General features: G+C 34.1%; 2 protein-coding genes across 2 annotated transcripts in view; one reads left to right on the top strand and one right to left on the bottom strand.

Annotated features, from left to right (window-relative positions):
* The window catches only part of ANGPTL5 (angiopoietin like 5), an 88,661-nt gene extending 78,486 nt beyond the window's left edge, over positions 1-10,175 (bottom strand). Inside the window, exon 1 of the mRNA XM_061143529.1 lies at positions 10,150-10,175. The gene's annotated coding sequence lies outside the window, so the exon portion shown is untranslated. The remainder of the gene's footprint in view (positions 1-10,149) is intronic.
* The window catches only part of CEP126 (centrosomal protein 126), a 102,217-nt gene that overhangs the window by 56,405 nt on the left and 19,372 nt on the right, over positions 1-26,440 (top strand). The window contains exons 5-6 of the mRNA XM_061143517.1: positions 9,168-9,363; positions 15,947-18,089. Of these exons, the coding sequence (XP_060999500.1) occupies positions 9,168-9,363; positions 15,947-18,089 (2,339 nt within the window). The remainder of the gene's footprint in view (positions 1-9,167; positions 9,364-15,946; positions 18,090-26,440) is intronic.

Here is a 26,440-nt window from a genome sequence, read left to right as displayed (position 1 = left end):
GACAATTTGAACAGAAGACCATTCACTAGATGTGAAGTTGAATTAAAAAAAAGAAAAAATGCCCAGCAAACAAAATTCCAGAACAGGACAGCTTCACAGAGCAATTCTACTAAATGTATAAAGAAGAATACCCGTCCCAATCAAACTATTCCATAAACTTAAAGAGTTTATGAGAACACTCCCAAATTCATTCTGCAAGACAACCCTTACCCTGATACCAAAACTAGGCAAAGACACTACACAAAAAAAGAAAAATTATAGGCCAATATTTTTGATGAATATAGATGCAAAAATCTTCAACAAAATATTAGCAAACAAAATCCAACAATACATAAAAAGAATCATACATCATGATCAAGTTAAATTTATTCCAGGGTCACAAGGATGGTTTGAGATACATAAATCAATCGATTTGATACACCATATTAACAAAAGGAGAGATAAAAATTACATGATTGTCTCAATAGATACAGAGAAAACACTTGACAAAATTCAGTGTCTATTTATGATAAAAACCCTCATCAAAGTGTGTATAGAGGGAACATATCTCAACATAATGAAGGCCATTTATGACAAATCCAATAGCCCTCATCTTATTCAATTGTGAAAAATTTTTAAATTTTCCTTTAAAATCAAGACAAGACAAAAATGTCCACTTTCACTGCTTCTATTTAACATAGTGTTGGAATTCCTAACCACAAAAAAAGTAATAAAAGGTATCCAAATTTGAAGATGAAGAGGTAAAACTCGCTCTGCAGATGACATAACACTCTATATAGAGAACTACTATAGTCTCCACCCAAGAACTATTAATATTAGAAACTAATAAATTTAGCAAGGTTGTGGGATATAAGAATAATGTGCAGAAATCTGTCATCTTTTATACACTAATAATGAAATATCAGAAATAGAAAGTAAACAATCCTGTTTAAAATCACATCAAAAAATAAAATACCTAGGAGTAAACTTAGCCAAGAAAGTGAAAGGCCTGTACTCTGAAAACTATAAAACCTGATGAAGGAAATTGAAGATGATTCAAAGAAATGTAAAGATATTCCATGCTCTTGGATTGGAGGGAGTAATATCATTAAAATGGACATAATACCCAAAGCAATCTACAGATTTAATGCAATCTCTATCAAAATACCTATGACATTTTTTCACAGATCTAAAACAAATAATGCTACAACTTATATGGAATCACAAAACATCCCAAAATGACAAAACAATCCTGAGAATAAAGAACAAAGCTGGAGATATAACCATCTCAGACTTCTGACTATACTACAAAGCTGCAGAAATCAAAACAGTAGTGTTATTGGCCCAACAGACACATTGACTAATGATACTGAATAGAGAGCCCAGTAATAAAGCCACACACTTAGAGTCAATTAACCTATGACAAAGGGGACAAGAGTACACAATAGAGAAAAGACAAGTAGTGCAGGGAAAACTGGACAGGTACATGTAACAGAATGAAATTAGAACTTTCTCTAACACAGTGTACAAAAGTAAAAACTCAAATGGATTAAAGACACGAATGTAATACCAGAAACTGTAAAACTCCTAGAGGAAAACAGAAGCATAACACTCTTTGACATAAATCATAGCAATTTTTTTTGGATCTGTCTCTTAAATCAATGGAAATAAGAACAAAAATAAACCAATATGATTTAATTAAATGCAAAAGCTTTTGCACCACAAAGGAAACCATCAACAAAAAGACAACCTACTTTTTAAAAATTGGAGAAAATATTTGTAAATGATATAACTGAAAATGGGCTAATAGCCAAAATACATAAACAGCTCAATTTAATACTTAGAAATCACATCCCAGTTTTCCAGATGACTGGATTAAAAGAAGACATGTTATGTATATGGTAGAATATTACTCAGCCATAAAGAATAAAATTCTACCATTTGCAGCAACATACAGTGCTTAGTGAAATAAGTCAAACAAAAGCAGGTATTGTATGATATCATTTATATGTGGAATCTAGAAATATGTATAAATGTACATGCAAAACAGACATACAGATATAGAAACAAACTTGTGGTTGCCAGAGAGAGGGGGAAGGACAAATTAGGGATATGAGATTAACAGATAGAAACTACTATATATAAAATAGATAAATGGGACTTCCCTGGTATTCCAGTGGTTAAGACTCCCTTAAACTGCAGGGGGCGCAGGTCCCGTCCCTGGTGAGGGAACTAAGAAACTGCATGCTGTGTAATCAAAAAAATAATAACAAAATAAAATAGATAAGCAACAAGAATATACTGTATAGTATAGAAAATTATGCCCATTATCTTACAGTAACCTATAATTGAGTATAACCTGCAAAAATACTGAAACAGGTGCTGTATACATGAATTTAACATAATACTGTAAATCATCAAAGAATAAATTAAAGAATAAGAATAATGTGATGTTTCATATAGAATAAAGTGTCTCTTGATATAAAAATAATTGTAGTATGGAGAGGATAGTGCAGGAAAATCAAGAGATATTCCAGCAATGAGTTTAAAAGGACTTAAGTTAAAAGAGTGGTAGTGAAATACAAAAGAAAGACAGAAGAAAAAGGTATTTCATGGAAAGACTAGATTATAACTTTGGTGTATGGTGGAATAAAGAAAATGAAAGAAGTATAAAAATCTAAAGAAGGTGAAATTTTAAATCTTGATCATTGAGGGAATTTCCTGACTTTAAAAATTATGAAGAATGTAATAAAAGTGTATAGGTTTAACAAGATATTATTAAACTTCATTTGAGCTTTATGAATTTAGAGAGTAAATATCTAAGTAGAAATGTATAAAAACAGTTTAACCTAAGATGAAACAAGAGCTCAAGGCTATAGAAATAAATTTTAGGGTCTTGATTGTATATGTTATTGCTCGCTTTTTATGTGTAGTTATGCCTGCCGCACCAAACTGTAATATTGTAGAGAACAATAGCTTATTCTTACTCAGGCAGATATTCTCTATGATGCTTAGTTCAGTGCTGTGCATGTTGGAAGTATTCAACAAATACTTTAAACAGAGAAACATCACTGGCATTATGAAAACTCAGAGGATATAAACATGATCTGAAGCTTAATAAATGAGGAAGATATTTATCAAAGACATTGAGAGGGAACTCCAGAAAGTTGGAACAAATAGTATGTGAAAAGGAATGAAGGTATAAAAGGACATGCTGTATTAAGAGAGCTGAAAGAGGTAGTTCATTTTGTTTGTTTTAATTTTTATTTTATATTGGAGCATAGTTGATTAACAGTGTTGTGTTAGTTTCAGGTATATTGCAAAGTGATTCAGTTATACATATATACATGTATCTATTTTTCAGATTCTTTCCCCATTTAGGTTATTACAGAATATTGAGCAGTGTTCCCTGTGCTATACAGTAGGTCTGTTGTTCATCTATTTTAAATATAGCAGTGTGTACATGTCAATCCCAAACTCCCAATCTCTCTCTTCCCTTCTGGTAACTATAAGTCTGTACAGTTATAAGTCTGTACTATTCTGACTAGTGTGTACACTGAGAAATTATAGACAGATAGGTTGTTTAGAAGGGAAGCCATGAGTTGTCATGAAGAGCCTTGTTAAGGAATTTGTCCTAAAAGCAATGACTGAGCGATTGTAAGCAAGCACATAACAAGCATATAACAAGCAGAGGATTGCGTAACTCTCAAAATTTATATTTTAGGAATATTGCCAGAATGAGGGAGAATATAGTAAGACTAAAGGTGAAAAAATCAGACAAAATGATACTTCAGTTAATGAAAACAGTGACTTATTAAGACCTACTTAGTAGGTAGAATCAACATAATTTGGTAACTTCTTAAGAACCAAAAGGAATCAAGAATGGATTTGGTTAGTTAATGGATAGTGAAATGATTTATCAAAATAAGGACTGTTCAGGACAAAGAGGTTTAAGGGAGAGAGTAACTGGAAGAATGATGATAAATTGTGAGTTTGAGACACTTATGAACTATTTTGGAGTCAATTTCTCATTGGTAAGATGTCTGGGCCATGAATATAGGTATGATAGTTGTCAATGAATGGATAAGTTAAAGCCATGGTTCAGTCCCTGGTGGCTCAGATGGTAAAGAATCTGCCTGCAATGCAGGATACCCAGGTTTGATCCATGGGTTGGGAAGGTCCCCTGGAGAAGGGAATGGCAACCCACTCCAGTATTCGTGCCTGGAGAATTCCATGGACAGAGGAGCCTGGTGGGCTACAGTCCATGGGGTCACAAAGAGTTGACACAACTGAGTGACTAACACTTTAATACCCATCAGTGGTGGTCTTGGTTCAGCTGAACACTCACTCATGACTGCAGCAGGCCAGGTTTGACCTCAATTAGAAGACATGAAACACAGCATGCCAATAGGCAACATTCTTCAATAGGAGGAATCCTCATGGCATGCCGTGAAATAGTCAAAGGGCTCATCTTTGCTAGGAGCCAGCCAGCCCCTCTTCCCATAAGTGCCATCAAAATGTGCAGACAGCCACCCTGGGTTAGAAATCCTATGTTCTAAACAGGAGCCAATATTTTTTGTAATGACTCTATATGAATAGCTTCCATGCAAGCAACATGTTCAGTTTTAAGAATTGCCACACTTGGGGAAACCCAAAGCTATAGCTTCCTACCAGTCCTTCCTATAAGTCCTTCCTATGACTTATTCACAGTCCTGTCAGTACAGACAGTTTATCCATGAAGGGTCATTGTTTACATCTGTGTGCCTGAAACACAGTCCTAGTTCTACCAATAATCCAGGGAACAGAGATAGAGAGTTAACCCAGAGTTGAATGGTCCACAGAGGATGGATTTTATTAACCCTCACTTACATAGAGATACAGGTAAGATCACACAGACAATATGAATAAGATTATACAGAGAATATGGATAGACAAGCAGAGGATTGCATAACTCTCAAATATTCCAGGATATCCAAGCAAAGAAAGAGGAGTCAAGAAAGAGCCTGAGGAGGATCCAGAGAAGTTGTAAAATATCCAGGAACACATGATAATATGAAAACCAAGGGAATTAAAGTCAGAAAAGATAGTGGTCAAGAAGCATCTCTTTTTGCAGTTAGGTCAATTAGTTAATAATCACTAGCAAAAGCAGTACATTGGAATTGTAGAGACAGAAGCCAGACAGCTGTAGATTAAAGAACAAATGGAAGCTGAGACAGTGAGCACAGTGTAATTTTAGAATACTCACTGGAAATTTTTGTCTCAAAAAGGAAGATGACAAACAATTAGAGAGGGTTTAGGGTCCAGGGGAATTTAGAGGAATAAAAAATTCCAAGTCATTTAGTATAGAAGTAATGTGCATTTTTATATACAGGCTTTCTGCTCTATTAGGTTTATTTTTCTGTGTATTATTATCCTGATAACATCAACTATTTTCAATCAAAAAAAGCTCTTTTGCACTATGAATAAAAGCATAGACATTTTTGTTCAACAGTGTACACTTTCCTAAAGTCTTAGAAGAAATAACACATCAGACAACTTTGATTTTACTGTAGCAAACAAACATATAGTTATTGTTATACCAAATCTGTGCTAGGACCATTGTACCAATTTTCTTTTACAAGAAATTATTTCCATTCTAAACTAGAATACATAGTTTTCATTTATTGTTGTAATATACTGTTATTACTATGACTTCACAATGTCTATATCTCTATATGCACACACATAAACTTTATGTATTTGGAATACAACAAATGTATACAATTTATGGAGAGAACACCCTTGTTTACTTATTATAAAGTTAAGCTCCTCTCCACAGATAACTGACAGTATTAAAATAATTTATGTGAAAATGCTTTATAAACTATAAAAATGATGTACTACAAATGTGAAAGCTTGGAATATTAAAGATCAGATGTTAGTAGAAATATTTATATGTACTATGATTAAAAATATAATTAGGCTACAAATACTTATATGCAGTCATCACATTAAAAATATATTTTCTGTACAATATAAACCTAAAATGTGTTAAAGAATAAAGTAATACCAAGAAACAGGGGTCTTCCAAAGAAGGGGAGATATATCTGTACTCACAAATGATTGTTCTAATGTAGAAAATATTAGTGGTAAAAAAAATAAGATGCTGTAATGTGATAACCTAAAGGAGAGAAGAATTGTATTAAAAATGGAAGGCATTCAGTGCTTAAGCCTCAAGAAAAATGAGACTTATGTCCATATGAAAATAAAAACTACTTCAGGAAATAATGAGATATAAGAAATGACTAATAAAAATAAAAGCCTTCCATCACAACCAAATCCTTATCACAGATTATGTACTTGACCCTTTTGGTAGACGTACACACAGAATAAAAGAAGCTACATTTTCCCCATATTTTTATACTTTAAAATAATGTTGTTAGATATCTATCTCCAATATCCATGTATTTGTGGTGAGACAGTTGATCTTGAACCATAGACTACCTACCCTGAAAAATCTGACCAAAGCTGAGCAGTAATCTGTTTGACCTCTATTTGCCCTTTGTATCATCACTTTCAACCAAATTTTCTAGCCCATATTCATTATCTGTATGACTATCAGACTTCTGAGAGGTGAAAATACTGTTAAAGGGCAAGGAATGAGAAAAGGGGAACCTGAATAAGTAACGTATGTACATTTCTTAACTCATGAGAGGACACTGGTTGACCAGAAGGACGTAATGCATGGACTGCCAGAACAAAGCGTAGTATGAATTGAAAATATAGGGGCAGCCCAACAAAGCGAAAAACCATCTTAATAAGTCTGTCTCTCTACTTCCTGTTCAAATGCTTTTCCACCTGTGCAGATCCATTCCTGCCTGTCCAGCTACCTCCACACCTGATCCCCACTTACCTAATAAGCTATCTCCTTTCAGAGCCCCATTGCTATCCCACCATTCCCAAATACTTCCTAGCTATCCAACTGTTTCTCCCACCCGCCAGCCTATCCATCCATCTGTCCCTTCTGCTCTTCCAAAGAACTTCTTACCAGCCACGTTACCATCCAACCCGATCAAGTATCTTCCTCGCCCACCAGCCTCAGTTACTTCCAGCTTTCCTGGCAGTTTCCCTCATCTACCAACCCCAATTCCTTCTGGCCCACCTGACCATTTACCCCACCCACCCCGAGGTTCACCAGTCATTCCTGATTCTGACTCACAGAGCAAGTTGTTTTACAAAACTTTCAGACCCGAGCATTCCCTTCCAGCACAGCATTCAACCCCAACTACTCTAATGCCTGCCCTTGTCCGTCGTTCCCTTCCAGCTCGACTGACTGTTCCTCCAACCCCTTCGGAAGGTTTTCTTGTTTTGAAGCCTTCCTGTTTAGCCAGTCATCCCCCTCATCAACCAGTCCCTGCTCTTTCTGCTGTCACTCCATTGCCTGAACATCCTGCTCAGTTAGATCCTTTTCCATCAGTCCAGCAATCTGTCCCACAAACCATAGCATTGTCAAATCTTCCCCAGGCCTTTGTAGGGCATCCACCTGTGTCAGTTCTGTCCAATCCACCTCCCTGTAATTCTCCATCCTCCTCTTTGTCTTCACCTTCTAATTCCATATCCTCTTCTTCATCCTCTCTACAGCTTTCTTCCTCTTCATCTGTTCTTTCCTCCTCTCCTTCACCTTCCCCTACTACCTCTCCATTCTTACCTCTTTTATCTATCCCTCTTTTTTCCTCTCCTTTGTATTCATCTCCCTCTCCATATTTGCCTTCAGCAAATTTAGATTTCCCCTCTCCTATCCCTTCTGTTTCTTCTTCTTTTATGATTTCTTCTTCCTTTCCCCCCATGCTTCACTCTTCCTGTGTTTCTGCCTCCCCATCTTCTTTTATTCCTATACATTCCTTCAATCCTCCTCACTGGGGGAAGAAAGTAGAGAAGAGAAGAGAAGCAAGTGGAGTAGAGAAGAAAGAAATAGAGAAGAAAAAGTTGAGAGACGACAACTTAAAAGGTAAATAAATTTAGTTTATTAGATATGTTTGTAGATTTAGCAATATTTCATTTGGGAAGGGTGACTGAAAGGGAAGGAATATGTAAGAGTAGGAAACCTAAAAGAATTAGAGAAACATAATCTCAGTGTTTAGGAACTTAGATACCTTTTTGCTCTCCTCGATCTCTCTGTGATTGCAAAAGGATAGTCAGGAATCTAGTAATGATTGACTTTGACTATTTCAGTCTGTCCAAATAAAGATATATATGGGTATTGGAGATAGATATATGTCACATGTGACCACAAGGCACTTTTCAAAGTATTTTAATCCTCATTGAATTGAGGATAATTCAAGTGAATTGGGGATAAATACCCTTGGGATTCATACTGCCAGCCCTTATGCAATAGCAGTCAGCTTTTGATATACTTTCATCTCTCACCCACCCCCCAAAAAAATTTTCCTTTGTTTTTTTTTTATTTTCACTTTGTTCATATACTGAAGTGTAACATGCTGTAAGTTTCCAGAAGATGCAAAATTATGAAAGAGGATGATATCATCCACTGATAATTTGGAGGTGGCACTTTAACACACTAAAAATAGGCTCTGCATTAAAGGTGCCCCCTCAGTGCCATGAAAACCATGCTTATATTTGCGGTACAACTGAGAAAAATATGTTAATATCTTCCAAACCTAGTAAAGTTAGATGGAATCCAAGCTTCCAAACGTATTAAAGTTAGATGGAAATTCCAGTCTACCCTGAGAAGAAATTTTCATATTTTCTAACTGCTTGAATCTTCAACCAACTCTATTAGAGTTATAGGGATACCACCATCTATGATATCAACTCAGAACTAAGGGTAGTGCAGCATATTATTATCCAGATAGGGATGCTCTTAAAGAACTGAGGACTGACTCTGTACATCTATAGTAATTACTTCAATATCTATCCCAAACAGTAGAGGAATAGGATTTAATAAACAAAGCCATGAAAAATTGGGCATTCCTACATGAAGATGGAATGCTTTATTGACACTATAATCCCACATCCATTTTTATCCTACTATTGATTCCTTTAAATTCCCATTCTAATATATCTATATATTTCTCCAATATCCTTATATGTAATTATCTGGACACACACAAACACATATTACATGAATATGTCATTTGTATGTTAACTTTATTTAAGTATACTAAACATTTTTTATGTGTGGTTCACAGAGCTATAGATAATGACTTGCCTTCATCATTGTCAAAAAATGATCATAAGCAGCAGAAATATCTCATATCCAAAATCAGTTGTGGTCAAGAAATGGAAAACAGCAAGGCAAACTTGACTACTAACAAAGATGCATTCCAGCTTAAACTGGAGGAAACACAGAAACTCCTAGAAGATCAGCATCTAAGCAGTTTGCAAGTATGAAACTCTAAATACATTATTAATATTTTAATATCTAGCTATAATTCTGTCCCATTTTGCATTGTTCTCCACTAAAGAAATATATCACACTAGCCAAGGGTATGTTTGGATGAATCAGCACATATTAATCACAGATACTAATGAGAAAAGGTTGTAGCATTTTTAGCTTTTTGCTCCAGTTTCCTCTCTGCAGCTATTCTTCTTTTTCCATGTCCCATACATAAAAAAATATGCTTTATGAATGTTATTTTTTGAAAAATATGAAAGTTATTTGAAAGTATAATGTATCTTAAGTATCATTATAGATTTGATTATAAAAAGCAAATTGAAAATTATAATACATGTGGATATTAAGTGCTTGATAAACATATGGCATAATTAGCTAGAAATGGTGTTTCTCTTCTCTCTAGTATGGTGTTTACTTTGGTTTTTCCTACAAATGAGTATGGATTTCATACTAAACTTCCTGAAATGTTCATGCATTTTATTTTTTATGAGTAATTGCACACATTTATAAGATTCTTAGTATGCTGATATCAAGATTAAATTTGTAACCTTGGCCTAGTTTATCCAATAACTGAGCAATTGTGGCAAGGCTAGAAAAGCAAAGCAGGAGACTTCGTCTGGCTATGAAGAAGTGCCATCCTGCCACACACAACTATAATTCTGAATAAAATTTATGAAACAGTTATTTTTAAACTGTACAGAACAGGTAGTGTAAGAGATGGTCTTGAAAAAAGGGAAATAAATGAGGTAAGCCCTATGATCACATAGGCTTTTTACCTGGACACATCCTCCTGACAGGCCTCAGAAAAAATCCATAGGTATTTTAAATACCTGTCAAAAAAAGAAACACTCTTTTAAAGAAGACTGAAATCTAGACATACAGCATAATGTTCATAATGTCCAACACTCAGAACTCGCTAGATATGAAAAAGCAGAAAGCTATATGACCCATAACCAGGAGGAAAAATAGTAAATATAATTATAAATGACAGAGATAATAGAATTATCAGGCAAGAGTTTAAAGTAACTTTTACAAATAGTTTCAAAGAATTAAAGAAAAGTGAACATAATGAGAATGAAATTTTTGGAGGAACCAAATAGAACTTCTAAATCTGAAAAACATATTGCCTGAAATTAAAATTATACTAGTTGGACTTATCAATGAAGGCACTATAGTCAAAAGGATCAGTGGACAGAAATCATCCAGTCTGAAGCATTGGGAGAAAAAAGTTGGAAAAAATATATTTAACAAAATGTTAGTGACATGAGGGACAATATTTAAATCTAACATACATTTGATTAATCTCACAAAGAGGAGAGGGAAGATTTAAAGAAACAATGGCTGGGAATGTTTCAAGTTTGATGAAACTGCAAATCCACAAATTAAAGAAGCTCAACAAACTTCAAGATAAGTAAGTATACACTCATATGTTATGTGCACACAGCCCATCACAAAAAAAAACCTCATCAAAATTAAATTAAGCTAAAGGGAGTAAAAGATGTATTACATACAAGTCAACAAAGGTAAGATGAACCACACTAATTTTAGGCCAGAAGACAGTGAAACATTATCTTCAAAGTTCTGACAAGGAAAAAAAACTACCAACCTATAATCTATATTTAACTAAAATGTCCTTCTAAAATGAAAGCCAAATAGGCATTTTCAAATGAAGAACAGCTGAACACCACTGTGCTACACCAGTATCTGCAATAAGAGGCCCTCTGGGAAGTCTTTCAGGCAGAATGAAAATGATAACAAATGAAAACTCAGATCTATATAGTAACAAAAAACAGATTAGTAGTTGTCAGTGGTGGGTAGGTATTTACTACAAAGAAGCATGAGGGAACTTTCAACACAAAGAAATTTCTTAAATATTTCAGTATGACGGTTATGGGTAAATAATTTGTCAAAAACCCATCAAACTATACATTAAAATATGATAATTTAGGGACTCCCTGGTGGTCCAGTGGTAGAGACTTCACCTTCCTATTAAGGGAGTGTAGATTCAATCCCTAACGAGGAAGCTAAGATACCACTTGCCTCATGGCCAAAAAACTAAAATATAAAACAATATTGTAAAATTTAATAAAGAGTCTTTTTTTAAATAGTCCACATCAAAAATGACACACAAATTTACACAAATGTAAATATATTAGGTAACACTATTACTTATTTCTCTTAACATAATTTAAGTTGTAGCTATGTCATTGGAAATATTTTTGAAATAATCTATATTCACATTGCTTGTGTTCTGTTTTTTAAAATTTCTATACATCATGTGTGTATTTTTGGTTTGAAATAAGATACTATCGTAATTTTTCTTGGCATTTTGTACATAAATTTTTGAAGAAATGGTAACTTCTCAACAGTGTGAATAAATACATTTTATATTTTAAAATAAAAAATTATTTGATTATTATTAGTTTCATTTCATTCAGTTCAGGTCAGTCACTCAGTCGTGTCCAACTCTTTGCAACCCCATGGACTGCTGCACACCAGGCCTCCCTGTCCATCACCAACTACCAAAGTTTACCCAAACTCATGTCCATTGAGTCAGTGATACCATCCAACCATCTCATCCTCTGTCGTCCCCTTCTCCTCCCGCCTTCAATCTTTCCCAGCATCAGGGTCTTTTCAAATGAGTCAGCTCTCATATCAGGCGGCCAATGTATTGGAGTTTCAGCTTCAGCATCAGTCCTTCCAATGAACACCCAGGACTGATCTCCTTTAGGATGGACTGGTTGGATCTCCGTGCAGTCAAAGGGACTCTCAAGAATCTTCTCCAACACCACAGTTCAAAAGCATCCATTCTTCGGCACTCAGCTTTCTCTATAGTCCAACTCTCACATCCATACATGACCACTGGAAAAACCATAGCCTTGACTAGATGGACCTTTGTTGACAAAGTAATGTCTCTGCTTTTTAATACTCTGTCTAGGTTGGTCATAACTTTCCTTCCAAGGAGTAAGCATCTTTTAATTTCACAGCTGCAGTCACCATCTTCAGTGATTTTGGAGTCCCAAAAAGTAAAGTCAGCTGCTGTTTCCACTGTTTCCCCATCTGTTTGCCGTAAAGTGATGGGACTGGATGCCATGATCTTAGTTTTCTGAATGTTGAGCTTTAAGCCAACTTTTATGTTATGTTACTCCATAAACATACAATAACAACCAAAAAATGAGTGCATTTTACTTTTAATAAGTATATCTCAATAAAGTTGATTTAAAAACTAAAAGACCAAGCATGTTAAGTCTAGTACAATTTATATCAGTAACTTACAAGCAAAACTTGAAGCTGATCACAATGTTTCATTTTTTAGTGATAAGAAAAATTCTGAGAAAAAACGTTTAATTTAGTGAAAATTTCTGAGTAAAAAAAAGAGGTTGCTGAACTTCTTTTTAGGTGCTTTGGGAAATGAAGCACCCACAGACCTAGGCAAAGAGAAATATTAAAGCCACAGACATCATACTTACATCTAAAAGGACCTTCTAATCCAGATTTCTATATCTCATTAGATGCAATCTCGAAGAAATTCTTGTTAGAATCATAGAGATTTTAGGAGCCTCATTATCAATTAAATAACTCTGTTCCAAAATCAGACATTGGAGGAGCTGTGCTTTCCTTTGTTCGAGTTAGGTTGAAGGAAGTGACAGGCAGGGAGTAAAGGCTAGTAATATCAAACTCTTCTGAACCATTTGCAAAACATTTACAATAGTGTATCAATAATTACTAACTATACAAACTAAAATTTTTTTTTCAAACTAAAATATTTTTAATCTGTAACTGATTTCATTGGTTTCTCAGTTTATTTTCAGGACTAAAAAAAATACTAAATTTTTGTTTGATATCAGAATATTTAAATTTTCTAAAATTTGTGTAAAATTTTAAGGGAACTAATTTTCTTTGAGTTCATTTAACTTTTTCACTAAATTAACAAGTTAAAGTCTTCTTGAATTTATTTCTACATGTGTTATACAGATTAATGCTTTTTAAATATCTGCGTTATATGTGTGAAATTAGAAATAGTTTTAAACATTGACTATACCATCACTGCGGATGGTGACTGCAGCCACAAATTTAAAAGATGCTTCTCCTTGGAAGCCAGACTTCAACAATACATGAACCAAGAACTTCCAGATGTTCAAGCTGGATTTAGAAAAGGCAGAGAAACCAGGGATCAAATTGCCATCATCTGTTCGATCATAGAAAAAGCAAGAGAATTCCAGAAAAACATCTACTTCTGCTTCATTGACTATACTAAAGCCTTTGACTGTGTAGATCACAACAAACTGTGAAAAATTCTTAAAGAGATGGGAATACCAGACCACCTTACCTTCCTCCTGAGAAACCTGTTTGCAGGTCAAGAAGTAACAGTTAGAACCAGACATGGAACAAGGACTGGTTCCAAATTGGGAAAGGAGTATGTCAAGGCTGTATATTGTCACCGTGCTTATTTAACTTCTGTGCAGAGTATATCATTGGAAATGCTGGGCTGGAGGAAGCTGAAATCAAGATTGCTGGGAAAAATATCAATAAAATCAGTTATGAAGATGACACCACCCTTATGGCAGAAAGCAAAGAGGAACTAAAGAGCCTCTTGATGAAGGTGAAAGAGGAGAGTGAAAAAGCTGGCTTAAAATGCAACACTGAAAAAACAAAGATCATGGCATCCAGTCCCATCATTTCATGGCAAATAGATGGGGAAACAATGGAAACAGTGACAGACTTTTATTTTCCTGGGCTCCAAAATCACTACAGATGGTGACTGCAGCCACAAAATTCAAAGATCCTTTCTCTTTGGAAGGAAACTATGACAAACCTAGGTAGCATATTAAAAAGCAGAGACATTATTTTGGCAACTAAAGTTCATCTGGTCAAAGCTATGGTTTTGCCATTAGCCACATATGCTTTTGAGAGTTGAACCATAAAGAAGGCTGTGAACAATGAAGAATTGATGCTTTTAGACTGTGGTGCTGAAGAAGACTCTTGAGAGTTCCTTGGACTGCAAGGAGATCAAACCAGTCTATCCCAAAACTGAAGCTCCAATACTTTGGCCTCCTGATGCAAAGAGCCCATTCATTAGAAAAGACCCTGATGCTGAGAAAGATTAAAGGTAGGAAGAGAAGGGGACAACAGAGGACAAGATGGTTGAATGGCATCATTGACTCAGTGGACATGAGTTTGAACAAGCTCCAGGAGATGGCGAAGAACAGAGAAGCCTGGCATGCTGCAGTCCATGGAGTTGTAAAGAGTTGGAACAACTGAGTGACTGAACAACAACCACCACCTTGGAATAGCTATGACAAAGCTACACAGTGTATTAAAAAGCAAAGACATCCCTTTGCTGACAAAGGTCCATATAATCAAACCTATGGTTTTTCCAGTAGTCATGTATGATATGAGATTTGGATTACAAAGAAGGCTGAGCCCCGAAGAAGTGATGCTTTCGAACTGTGGTGCTGGAGAAGATTCTTGAGAGTCCCTTGGACTGCAAGCAGATCAAACTAGCCAGTCCTTAAGGAAATCAACCCTGTATGTTCTTTGGAAGGACTGGTGCTGAAGCTGAAGCTCCAATACTTTGGGCACCTGATGCAAAGAATTGACTCATTAGAAAAGAACCTGATGCTGGGAAAGATTAAAGGCAGAAGGAGAGGGGACAACAGAGAATGAGATTGTTGGATGGCATCACTGACTCAATGGACATGAGTCTGAGCAAACTCTGGGAGTTGGTGATGGACAGGGAGGCCTGGCATGCTGCAGTTCATGGGGTGGCAAAGAGTTGGACATGACTTAGCGACTGAACAACAATAACAATACTTTGACGTGATCATGAAATTTTATTAAAAACTGATATTTTCCATTAGATACAATTGAAGTAATGATGAGACTCTTACTATAAAGAATTCATGGAAATTATTACTGTGTTAAATGTCCAAAAATGATCCATTAAAGTCAGTAGTTCTCAGTCCTAAATCCACATTAGAATTACCTGGGGAATTTAAAAATGATAATACCACCATCAGTGCATGCATTCCATCTAAGTATTAAATCAGCAGAATCCAGGCATGTTTTCATAAACATCTTATATTTTTATAGACCATGAGATTAACTTTTATAAGAAGATATAGCCTTGCCAATAGGAAAGTCATATTAGAGTCATAGGGCTTTTAAGAGCCTCATTCAAGTCCAGTCTGAGTCTCAGGGGAAAAAAAATACCCTTTGTAAATAACTATTTTTCAGAATTTCACATGCTGTTATGAAACCTTCAGGAAACTCTATTCTCCGAATGGAACAGCAATAGCAAAAATTACGTTCTAAGCTATAACTAATGGCTAGGATAATTGAGTAGTTACTTTAAGGTGAAGAAACTAAGGCAAATACATTTTATTGTCTTTGTTGGCTCCCTCTTTTTCACTGTGAGGACTGCTCCAGGGATGTAGATTATTTATATACCTATACTGTCTGTAGTCATAGCACTCTCTTTTATGTGCCAAGTAACAGTGGTATATTGAATCATTAATGTTGACACTTAAAATTTCTAAACTATAAAACAATGTACTTTTTTTTTTCTTTCAGAAATTTCGTGATGAAGTTAATCAGATAATAAATTCTGAAACCCTCTCAAGTATAGACAGTCTTGAGGCTGGGGAACGTGAAGAAATATATTTAACACTTAATAAGGAGCCTTCCACATCAGTCCAGCAGCAGAATTCTATTTCCCTCAAATCAGCAAATCTGCAATCAGCTAATCTAAGCTGCTTTGATGAAGATAAACTGTCATTCTCTAAAACTCAACACATAAATAATTGGCTTGTAAATATAGATGATCCAAATATTTTCTCAGATATTTTTAGTAAACCTAATGTTCTCCCTGACTCAAGTAAATGTTTTAATAGTAAAGAACAAAATCCATCTACTCTGAGTAGAACTGTGGAAAGAGCCATAAATACTGCTAATAATTCAGTAGCCGTTCTATATAGTCCATCCATATTTGTACAAGATAAAAAAAGCAAAAACACATCTGAAACTAGTGTTATAAGGACAACTGACTCTTCTGAAGCATTCAAAAGAGAAAGACCGTTAGTTTCTGAGAGCCCAAAATTTAAATTCAGCAAAGCCTGGGCCACTCCAGATTCTCTAACCCAGGAAATCACAATAATTTCAGACCAAGAAAAATATTCTGAAATGACTCAAGAAAATAGAACTACTTCAGTTCCTACTTCATTTGTACCTTTGGCAACACCTTTAGTTTTGCCATTGAATACACAATCAGCTAGGCCTTTACCAAAGAGCAGTATACACATAAAAGAAATTGACCCAGTGCAGTGTTCTGATAAGTTAGGGGAAATGAAAGACATTAAAGATGAAAAGACAAAATATTTTAATTGTAATGAGGAAGAGTTGTCTTTATTTTCAGATAATTTTCAAGCCACCTATATACTTCACAACTCTGATTCAAAAGACGAAAAACAGGAAATATCTGAAGCATCAAAATCATTGTCTAATATAATTTCTAATTGTGACTTAGTCAGTCAGCACAAGAAAATGAAATACAATATTTGTGAGAAGAATAGTGTGAGATTTCTTAAAAGTATTTTAAAGAAAGAATCTAAATACGAGCATGATTATTTTAAGGCACTGGTTACAAACCAAGGCTTTAAGTTAGGAAATCAAAAAGCAGTAGTTATCAGAGATAGTATTGAATTAACAAAAGAAAAAGAGAAAAGTGCAGAAACTCCAAAAACTATTAAAAAACTGAGATGGTTTGATGAAACTGGCAATACAAGGAAAAATGCTGAAGATAGTCATTTGCTGAAGAGTAGAAAAAGAGTATCTCAACAGTGGTCTCAACCGTTCCACATTCGATCTAAAAGTGGTGCTGCCAGCAACGTGCCTAGTATTCCTGCTTCTGCTGTGGATTCTGCTAATAAGAAAGAGCCCGAGGACGATTTTATCTCTGAAAACGTCACTGCTTTAGGAGGATCTGGAATAGACCATGTGCCTTTGAACTCCTGTATGCCTTCAGATTATAGCACTGCTAAACAAGCCTGGCCAGACTCCACAGAGGAGGAAACTATATCCCCTGCAAAGAGTGGTGGTTCCAAAACTCAGAAAACTAACCCACAAAGGAGTGAAGCCAAAGTGGTTAGAAGAACAAGGTCTGCTAAAGTCCACTCAGGGTTTGTATGTATGAACAGAAAAGGCACTGTTATTCGACCACAGTCTGCGAGCAAAGCCAGCACATTTTTACAAGCTCAGGGTAAATTAATTGTACCTCATCCTCCTCCTCCATCTCAATTAAATATTAGAAGTTGTAAAAATATACAAGTATCTCAGTGTCAGTCTGTAATGCCTGAAAATTCTCAAAACATCAGTACATGTAACTACTTTAATTCAAAACATATGCTTCCAACAGAACACAAGTTGAATCAGTGGAATCAAGAAAGTAGTCTTCCACTCCCTCATGTTTGTTCTGACTTAGACACTGTGATGCCAGCTCTACCATATTGTTCTTCTGAGTGCCAAACATTAACGAAAATAAATCATTCAAATGGCAGTCAAACTGTTGCCCCGCAAGATGGGATGTTATATTGCCCCCAAAGATGTCCAACATATGAAGAAAGTCATCGCTCTGTGACTCTTAAAACTACTAGAGAAGAACTGGTTCCCATTTGGAAAAGACAGCATAATATTCTGGGTCAAAATGAAAAAGCTGCTGGTAAGAATAAATTTATATATTTTTATAGGCAAAATGTGAACTTTTTCTTATTGTGGTTTGATAATGTACCTTACAAAATATTAAAATTGAACAATAACAGCCTTATAGAAATAACATCACCCATAATATTGTACCCTTGTCTGTCTAGTAGCTAACACTTTTAAGCAAATGACCCAACCTCTGCTTAACTAAAATTAGAAACTTTTGCTAACTTCTATTTTTCCCATGACTTGTTAGTTTAAAAGAGGGGAGACAAGAAATGTGGTTTGATTCTTATCCCATATCATTCTGTTATTACTGCAATGTTATAGTCAAAATTTCTGTCAAAGTAAGCACAGTGAAAAATATTTGCTTAAATTATTCTAAATAGGTGAATAAATGTGATTATAGTACTTTCCTTTATTCTTCTTTAAAATATTTGTTAAATTTAATTGTTATTAGCTAACAGTAGGTGTGCCTAACCCTCTCATTATCTTTCCAAAAGAGCGGCAGCTCTGTTTTAATTGGCTATGTATGGAAGGTTTCATATGGAGGAAAAAAATACAGAATTCCTTTAATTTTTGAAAATTAGTTCTCTATGTTATGCCATTGCCCTTAGTAGACCTGGTTGACTCCTCATGAAGCTACTTTCCTCTAAAAGAATGGACTATAGGCCCATACATTTTTCTACTAGTAGGAATCAGATGACTAGTCAGAAATACATAAGATTTGAGAAAAAAATCAGAAAAGCAACTCTTTCTCCTCCCAAAGGTATGAATAAATATTAAGATATAAAGTGAGAGTTAGTTTAGATTTAATATTTATATCTTTCTTCAATTAGACCATGAGATTTTAAGAACAAGGGAATTTTTTTTACTTCTTTACCTTATCCCCAGATTTTAACAGTGTCTGGCACTTAATAAGCACCCAAACTTTTCTTACACTGAATGGACACAGGCCATGATAGCAGATGGGAAGCTAAATGCAGAGACTCTAGTTTTAAACTAGATTTTTAAATATTACTTCTCTCACTAAAGGTATGCTTTCTTCTTATCCAGCCACTTCACAGTGTAACTTTAGTTTTCATACTACTTCCAGAAAATGAAAGCGTCATGTAGATTTGATATTTTAAAGGAAATTATGATAAATAAATTATGATGGTTAACTGTTCTGAATTTCTACTCTTTGCCAATTATAGTAATAAGTGCCTTATACATATTATCTCGTTTAAACCTCACAGCAATCCTAGCAAATACGTATTTTTTATTTTTTTTTTTTTTTTTTTTTTTTTTTTGCAAATACGTATTTTTTAAAACCTCATTTTGCAGAGAAGGAAATAGAATTGCCAAAAATCAAGAGCTATTATCAATAAATAGCAAAAATAGTATTTTCATCCAAATATCTATGACTCCAAGTCCCATGCTTTTTGTACTAAAGCTATGTAATGAATATAATCATTAAACACATGTAAATCCATGGCTGATTCATGTCAATGTATGGAAAAAACCACTACAATATTGTAAAGTAATTAGCCTCCAACTAATAAAAATAAATGAAAAAATAAATAAATAAATATAATCATTAAGAAAACATATGTCTGAGATGATCAGGAAAAGCATTAGGAAATAAAGTTTCCTAGTAGCATAAATATAAAGATATAACATATGAAAATTATATTCTCATTCTCTGATAAAAGAAAAAATATATATGGCATATATAATCTGAGAAACAAATATTTTTCTAATATATAATCAAAGTAGGGGTCTTTGTATAAGAAATACTGGAAAATTTTAATACTTTTGGCCGTGTTTTTAAAGAGATAGAAATATTGAAATTATTGCATATATCCATACATTTTTGTTCATTGTTTTGTTTTTATTGAAGTATAGTTGATTTACAATATCATATTGGTTTCCAGTATACATCACAGTGATTTAATATTTTTATAGATTATACTTCATTTAAAGTTATTAAAAGCTAATGGCTATATTTTCCTGTACTACATAATATATCCTTGTTGCTTATCTATATTTTAAATAGTAGTTTGTATCTCTTAATTCCATACCCCTATCTTGCCTGTTCCCCCTTCCCACTTCTCACTGGTAACCACTGGCTTGTTTTCTATACTGTGAGTCCATTTCTGTTTTGTTATATACTTTCATATGTCTTATTTTTTAGATTCTGCAAGAAAGTGATAACAATAGTGTTTTTTCTTCTCTGTCTGCCTCATTCACTAAGCATAATACTCTCTAAGTTTGTCCATGTTATTGCAAATGGCAGAATCTCATTCTTTTTTATGGCTGAGTAATATTCCTGTGTGTGTGTGTGTGTGTGTGTGTGTGTGTGTACCACATCTTCTTTATCCATTTATCTGTTGATGTGCACTTGCATTGCTTCCATATCCTGGCTATTGCACATAATGCTGCTATGAACATTGAGGTGCACATAGCTTTTTAAATTAGTGTTTTCATTTTCATCATATATATGTCAAGGAGTGGAATTGTTGGGTCATACAGTAGTCTTATTTTTAGTTCCTTGAGGAAGTTTCATGTCCTTTTCCATAGTGACTGCACCAATTTACATTCCTACAGTGTAGGAGAGTTCCTTTTCTCCACACCCTCTCCAGAATTTATTATTTGTAGACTTTTTAATGATAACACTTTTGACTTGTATAATACCTCACTGTGGTTTTGATTTGCATTTCTCTAAAAATTAGTGATATTGAGCATCTTTTCGTGTGCCTGTTAGACATCTGTATGTCTTCTTTGGAGGAATGTCTATTTAGGTCTTCTGCATGGTTTTTTTTTTAATAGGGTTATTTATTTTTTTTGCTATTGAGTTACCTGAGCCATTTACATATTTTAGATATTAACCCCTTAACACAAAGAGTCAGACATGACTGTGCAACTGAACAACAATTCGTCATATAATTTACAAGTATTTTCTCCTATTCATGACATTGTCTTTTTGTTTTGTTGATGGCTTCCTTTGCTGTACAAAAGCTTTTAAGTTTAACTGGATTTTCTTTATTTTTTCTCTTATTACCTTTGCTTTAGGAGACAAATCTAAAAAACTGCATTGCTATGATTTCTGTCAAAGAGTGTTACACTTATGTTTTCCTCTAGGAGCTTTATGATTTCCAGTCATATTTAGGTCTGCAGTCCATTGTTTTTTATTTTTGTACCCTGTGTTAGAGAATATTCTGATTTCATTCTTTTACACTTAGCAGTTCAGTTGTCCCAGCACCACTTATTGAGGACACTGTCTTTTCTCCATTGAAAAGGAGAAAAGGTTGTCATAGGTTAATTGACCATAGTGGGTGGGCTTATTTCTGGGCTCTCTATTCTGTTCAGTTGATCTATGTGTCTGTTTCTGTGCCAGTACCATGCTGTTTTGTTGTTTATTTCTATACTTCTTATTATTATAATTATACTTAGGAAATCTAATACTAACAAAACTTTGTATGTTCAGTCATTCAAACATTTTTTTAAAACTTTTAGTATTAAACTTTTCAAGTGAACCCTTTGTTAATACTGAATTATAGTTCTCAGTGCTAAGTCACTTCGAATCTGACTCTGCAACCCCGTGGGCTGTAGCCTGCCAGGATCCTCTATCCACGGGGATTCTCCAGGCAAAAATACTGGAGTGGGTTGTCATTTCCTATTCCAGGGGATATTCCCAACCCAGGGATTGAAGCCACATCTCATGTCTCCTGTTTTGGCAGGCTGGTTGTTTACCACTAGTGCCACCTGGAAAGCCCATGAATTATAGTTCAGTGAGCATCTATTCATTTTTTTCTACTCTACTATTTGCTCGGGCATTTTTATTCTCATAGTCAGTGTTGCCAGTGTTGACAGTTATGGGTGGTGTCTTGCTCTCTGTTAGCATATCCAAAACTCTCCAGCAAAACTTTCAATAAAAACTCTATTCCATGAGACCCAAGCCATTCAACTGTACCAGATCTTGACCTTTCAAGTCATTTTCCCCTGAAGATGACTTTGGAATCTAGTTCACAGTCTTCCTTTATTGGAAAAGTCTTTGCCGATATACTGGTGACTCAGCGTTCATGTGAGTGACCGATCCAACACCCTGATCTTTCTCAATCTTTCTCACCTCTAGTGATTTTCTGTACTATTCTGCTTCAGGTACCCATTCCCTTTGTCATACTTTGGACTGGGTCAACATCAATAACTTCCTTACTTCTAAAATTAGTAATTTAATTTATATTCCTCTTTCTGATTGCAATATGCTTTTTGTACCAGATGTTTTATATCAATGAAATAAAATAGAGTCTAAAAGCAGACTCATATTTGAATGCTTGATTTTTGGCAAAGATGGTACTGCTAGCAGGGAGAAAGTACTTGTCTTTTTATTAAATGGTACTGAGTCAATTGAATGATTTTATGGAATTAGTAAAATTACTCTTAGCTCACACCATACACAAAAATCAATTCCAAATGAACTGTATATATGAATATGGAAAGTGAAAAAGAAATGCTTCTAGAAGATAATACAGGGAATGTGCTTATGACTTTGGGATGAGCAGAGATTTTTTTACATAGATATAAAAAGCATTAACCATTAAGGATAAGACAAACTTTTTCATCCAAAACACCATTAAAATACTGAAAAGGCAAACTATAGAGTGAAAGAAGATATTTGTATGCATAATACCAACAAAGAGTTCACATCCAAAATATATAAAGAACTCCTACAATCAATAAGAAAAAGACAACCTAGTTATATGAGTCATGTTTGAACCAGCGAAACAGAACCAGTAAGATATATTGTTTATTGCAACAGATTGGCTTACGTAAATATGGGGGACAGGGAATCTAAGCAAGTATGAAATTTTTAGGGCAGGCCAGGAAGAAGGGCAGAAACTCACAGGAATAAATGAAACTTGCCATTCACAGGCAGAATTTTGTATTCTCTCAAAAAAGACTTACCTTTGAGGCCTCTGACTTAATTGACTCAATTTCACACGGGTTATCTAGGATTATCTCCATTACTTAAAGCAAACTGATAGTAGACTTTAATAATATCTACAAAATACCTTCACAGCAATACATTAGTGTCTAATTGAACAACTGGGGACTGTAGACAGGTGACGTATCAAAAAAACCATCGCGCCAATTTATTTTAAAGGCAGTATATTTGAATTAGCTTTTCATAAAGGAGGCTTGTCAAATGGTCAATTAACATATGAAAGACCGGCCTCAGTCCTCAGAAGAATTCACATTAAAATAATTAGATAAAATTACATCTGAAGGGCTAAAATTTTTAAACTACAATGCTGTTAAGAAGGCTGTGTGATGCCTGGAAGCTCACATCTACTAAATTTGAATATATGCATATCCTATGACTCAACAATTTCAGACCCACAGATGTGTGTGTGTGTGTGTGTGTGTGTGTGTGTGTGTGTGTGTGAAATTCATTCATACGTGAAACAGAAGATATGTACCAGAACTTTCATAGCAGTTTTATAGCCATAATCTAGAATGATCTCAAATGTTCTTCAGTGCTATAATATGTAAAGTAAAAGTTATTCATTCAGTGTAATATCATAATAAAAAATGAATCAGCCACTACCAAGAAACAGTAACATGACTAAATCTCACACCAGGATATCATGCAAAAGAAGCCCATCATAAAAATGCATATTATATTCCATTTCTATCAGGTTGAAGAATAGGTAAAACCATGGATGGGGTTATATGGAAACAGGTAAGAAGAAAAGCTTTTTCAGTGCTGGTAATGTTCTATTTCTTGACTTGGGTGTCTGTGCCATCTGGGTGCGTCTACCTGAATACTTACAATTTGCACATGTTTCTATAGGCAGCTGTACTTCAGTTTTTTAAAAATCCAAATGATGTTGACATACTAAATACTTTGAAATTTGATTTCAAAAAGAATGCTTTGTTTTCTTTTCCAGGGAATATTAAAAATACCTTCAAGGAATCAAAAATTTGATTACTAGAAAAGATCAAAGATACAATTGAGCTTAGCTCCCCTATTTTATGGATGAGGAAACTGATACACATAATGAGATTATATAGCCCAAGATGACACAGGTAGTTCAAAGCAAAGCCAGAATTTTGTATTGCAGCTGAATTTATTCTTACCTTAGAATAAATTTAGTTTTCATGAGATCAGAAATGTAATTAGAGATACTGAAGAAAATTATTCTAGATATAAATTAGGTAGCATTTACGATGTGCCAATCACTATCGTAAGCACTTTACGTGTGGAAACAAGTTTAATTCTCTCAACAACTGTGAGTAAATAATAATACTCCCATCTTATAAACGAGGAGAATGAAGCAGTAAGAGAGCTAATAACTTGTGTAAGTCACATGACTGGAACTAATGGCAGAGCCAGGGTTAAAATTCAGGCATTCTGAATCTATTATCTCTGCTCTTAATTACTTAGCTATTATGCTTGTAATTAAAAACAAAAACAACAAAAATACCTCTGTCTGTAAGAAGATGGATATAATCTTATTGTGGTGATTATTTTGAAATATATATGTAAACTGCTAATCACATTGTATACCTTAAATATGTTAGATTGTTAATATTTCACTAAAGCTGAAGAGTATAAATTAATTTTTAAAACTCTGAATAACCACAAATTTTTCAGTGATACACATTTTTAAAATAGTACATTCATCTAATACAGTTTGTCAAAAGTACAGAGTAACAAAGGAAGTCATTAATCAAATGAATAATGGCATGAAGATTTAAAATCATCTTTACCAGTTGAAGTGATAAACCAAAATTAAAAAACTATGGTTTAGTAGAGAAAACTATAGTCATGTATATGCATTCAATACAATTTTTAAAATTTTTTGTTGGAGTATGTTTGATTTACAATGTTGTTTTAGTTTTAGGTATACAGCAAAATGAATCTGTTATATGTATATTCACTCTTTTTAAAATTATTTTCCCACATAGGTCATTACAAAGTATTGAGCAGAGTTCCCTGTGCTATACAATAGGTCCTTTTCAGTTATCTATTTTATATATAGTTGTGTGTATTTATGAATCCCAGTCTTCCAATTCATTCCTCCCTGTCTGCATTCAATATACTTTTTTAAGTCTCTCAATTGTGAAACATATCTTACATACAAAATAATATACATAATATACAAGAACAAGTTAAAGACTAATAATGAAAGAACCCAATGCCCAGTTTCAAAAATAGAAAATCACTGGTATTGTTGAAATCTCACATGCCTCTCCTTAATTACATCCCCTTTCTCTCTTACAAAATGACACTATATAGAATTGTGTTAATGATTCCATGCTTTTCTTTATAATTTTACCATATGTAAATATATCTCAAACCATATATTATTTAGTTTTGCTTTAATTTTGTAACTCATATAAATAGAACCATTTCATCTATATACTTCTATGATTTGCTTTTTTTCAATTAATTTTGTGTTTTGGATTCATTATTATTGATTAGTTTAGCTGCACTTCATTTGTATTTGTTTTGTATTACATTTCATTGAAATTGCTGTATTACAGTCTGTGGAAATTTTTCATTCTCCTATTCCTGGCCATTTGGGTTGCTTTCAGTTTCTCGCCTTTATGAATAGTGCTTCTAGGAACAGTTTTGTACATCTGCTGATACACATGTTGCTGGGTATGTGTATTTCACCCAGGTTAAGTATACTGCAACAGGTAATGCCAAATTATTTTCCAAAGCAATAAATGAGAGTTGCCTTTACTACATGCTCACTAAACCTCCAGTAGTCAGACTTTAATATTTTCAAAAGTATGGGTGAGAAATGGTGTTGCCCTAGTTACTACTGAGTTGAGCATTTTTCATATGTTTATGCATAATTTGCATTTTCTCTTTTGTGAAATGTCTTCTCTTGGGTTCTGAGTTTTTTTTTCCTGACTGATAAAAGTTCCTTATATCAATATATTCTAGGATTCTACATCAGTTATATGTGTTGCATATATTTTCTACCAATTTGTGGTCTTTTTTTTTTTTTTGCATTTTGTTTCTATCTATTTAGTTTGGCTTTATTTTTTTTTTTTTACAGAAGCAAGATATCTATCTTGACAGTTTTTCTTTAAGAAAAGAAAAAATCAAGACAAAACTAAACAAACAAGAAAACTTTACTGTATCTGTTAGAAACTTAATATAATTTTAGGCAATAATAACCAGATCTTTGGAAGTACTGCGATAGTCTACATTATTTTAGGCTATATATTTTAAGAGCTGTATATAAACAAACTGGAGTGAGCCAGAACTCTGGAGGGAGGGGTTGTGTCTGAAGGCCAATTAAAGGAGCTCAAGCCAGAGAGACATGTACAGGCTCTGTACAAATGTTTGAAGGTTTATTATGTTAAAAA

The sequence above is a fragment of the Dama dama genome, chromosome 1 (assembly GCF_033118175.1).
Source record: "Dama dama isolate Ldn47 chromosome 1, ASM3311817v1, whole genome shotgun sequence".
In the NCBI taxonomy this organism is placed as follows: Eukaryota; Metazoa; Chordata; class Mammalia; order Artiodactyla; family Cervidae; genus Dama; species Dama dama.
This window is presented reverse-complemented; position numbering and strand designations above follow the sequence as displayed.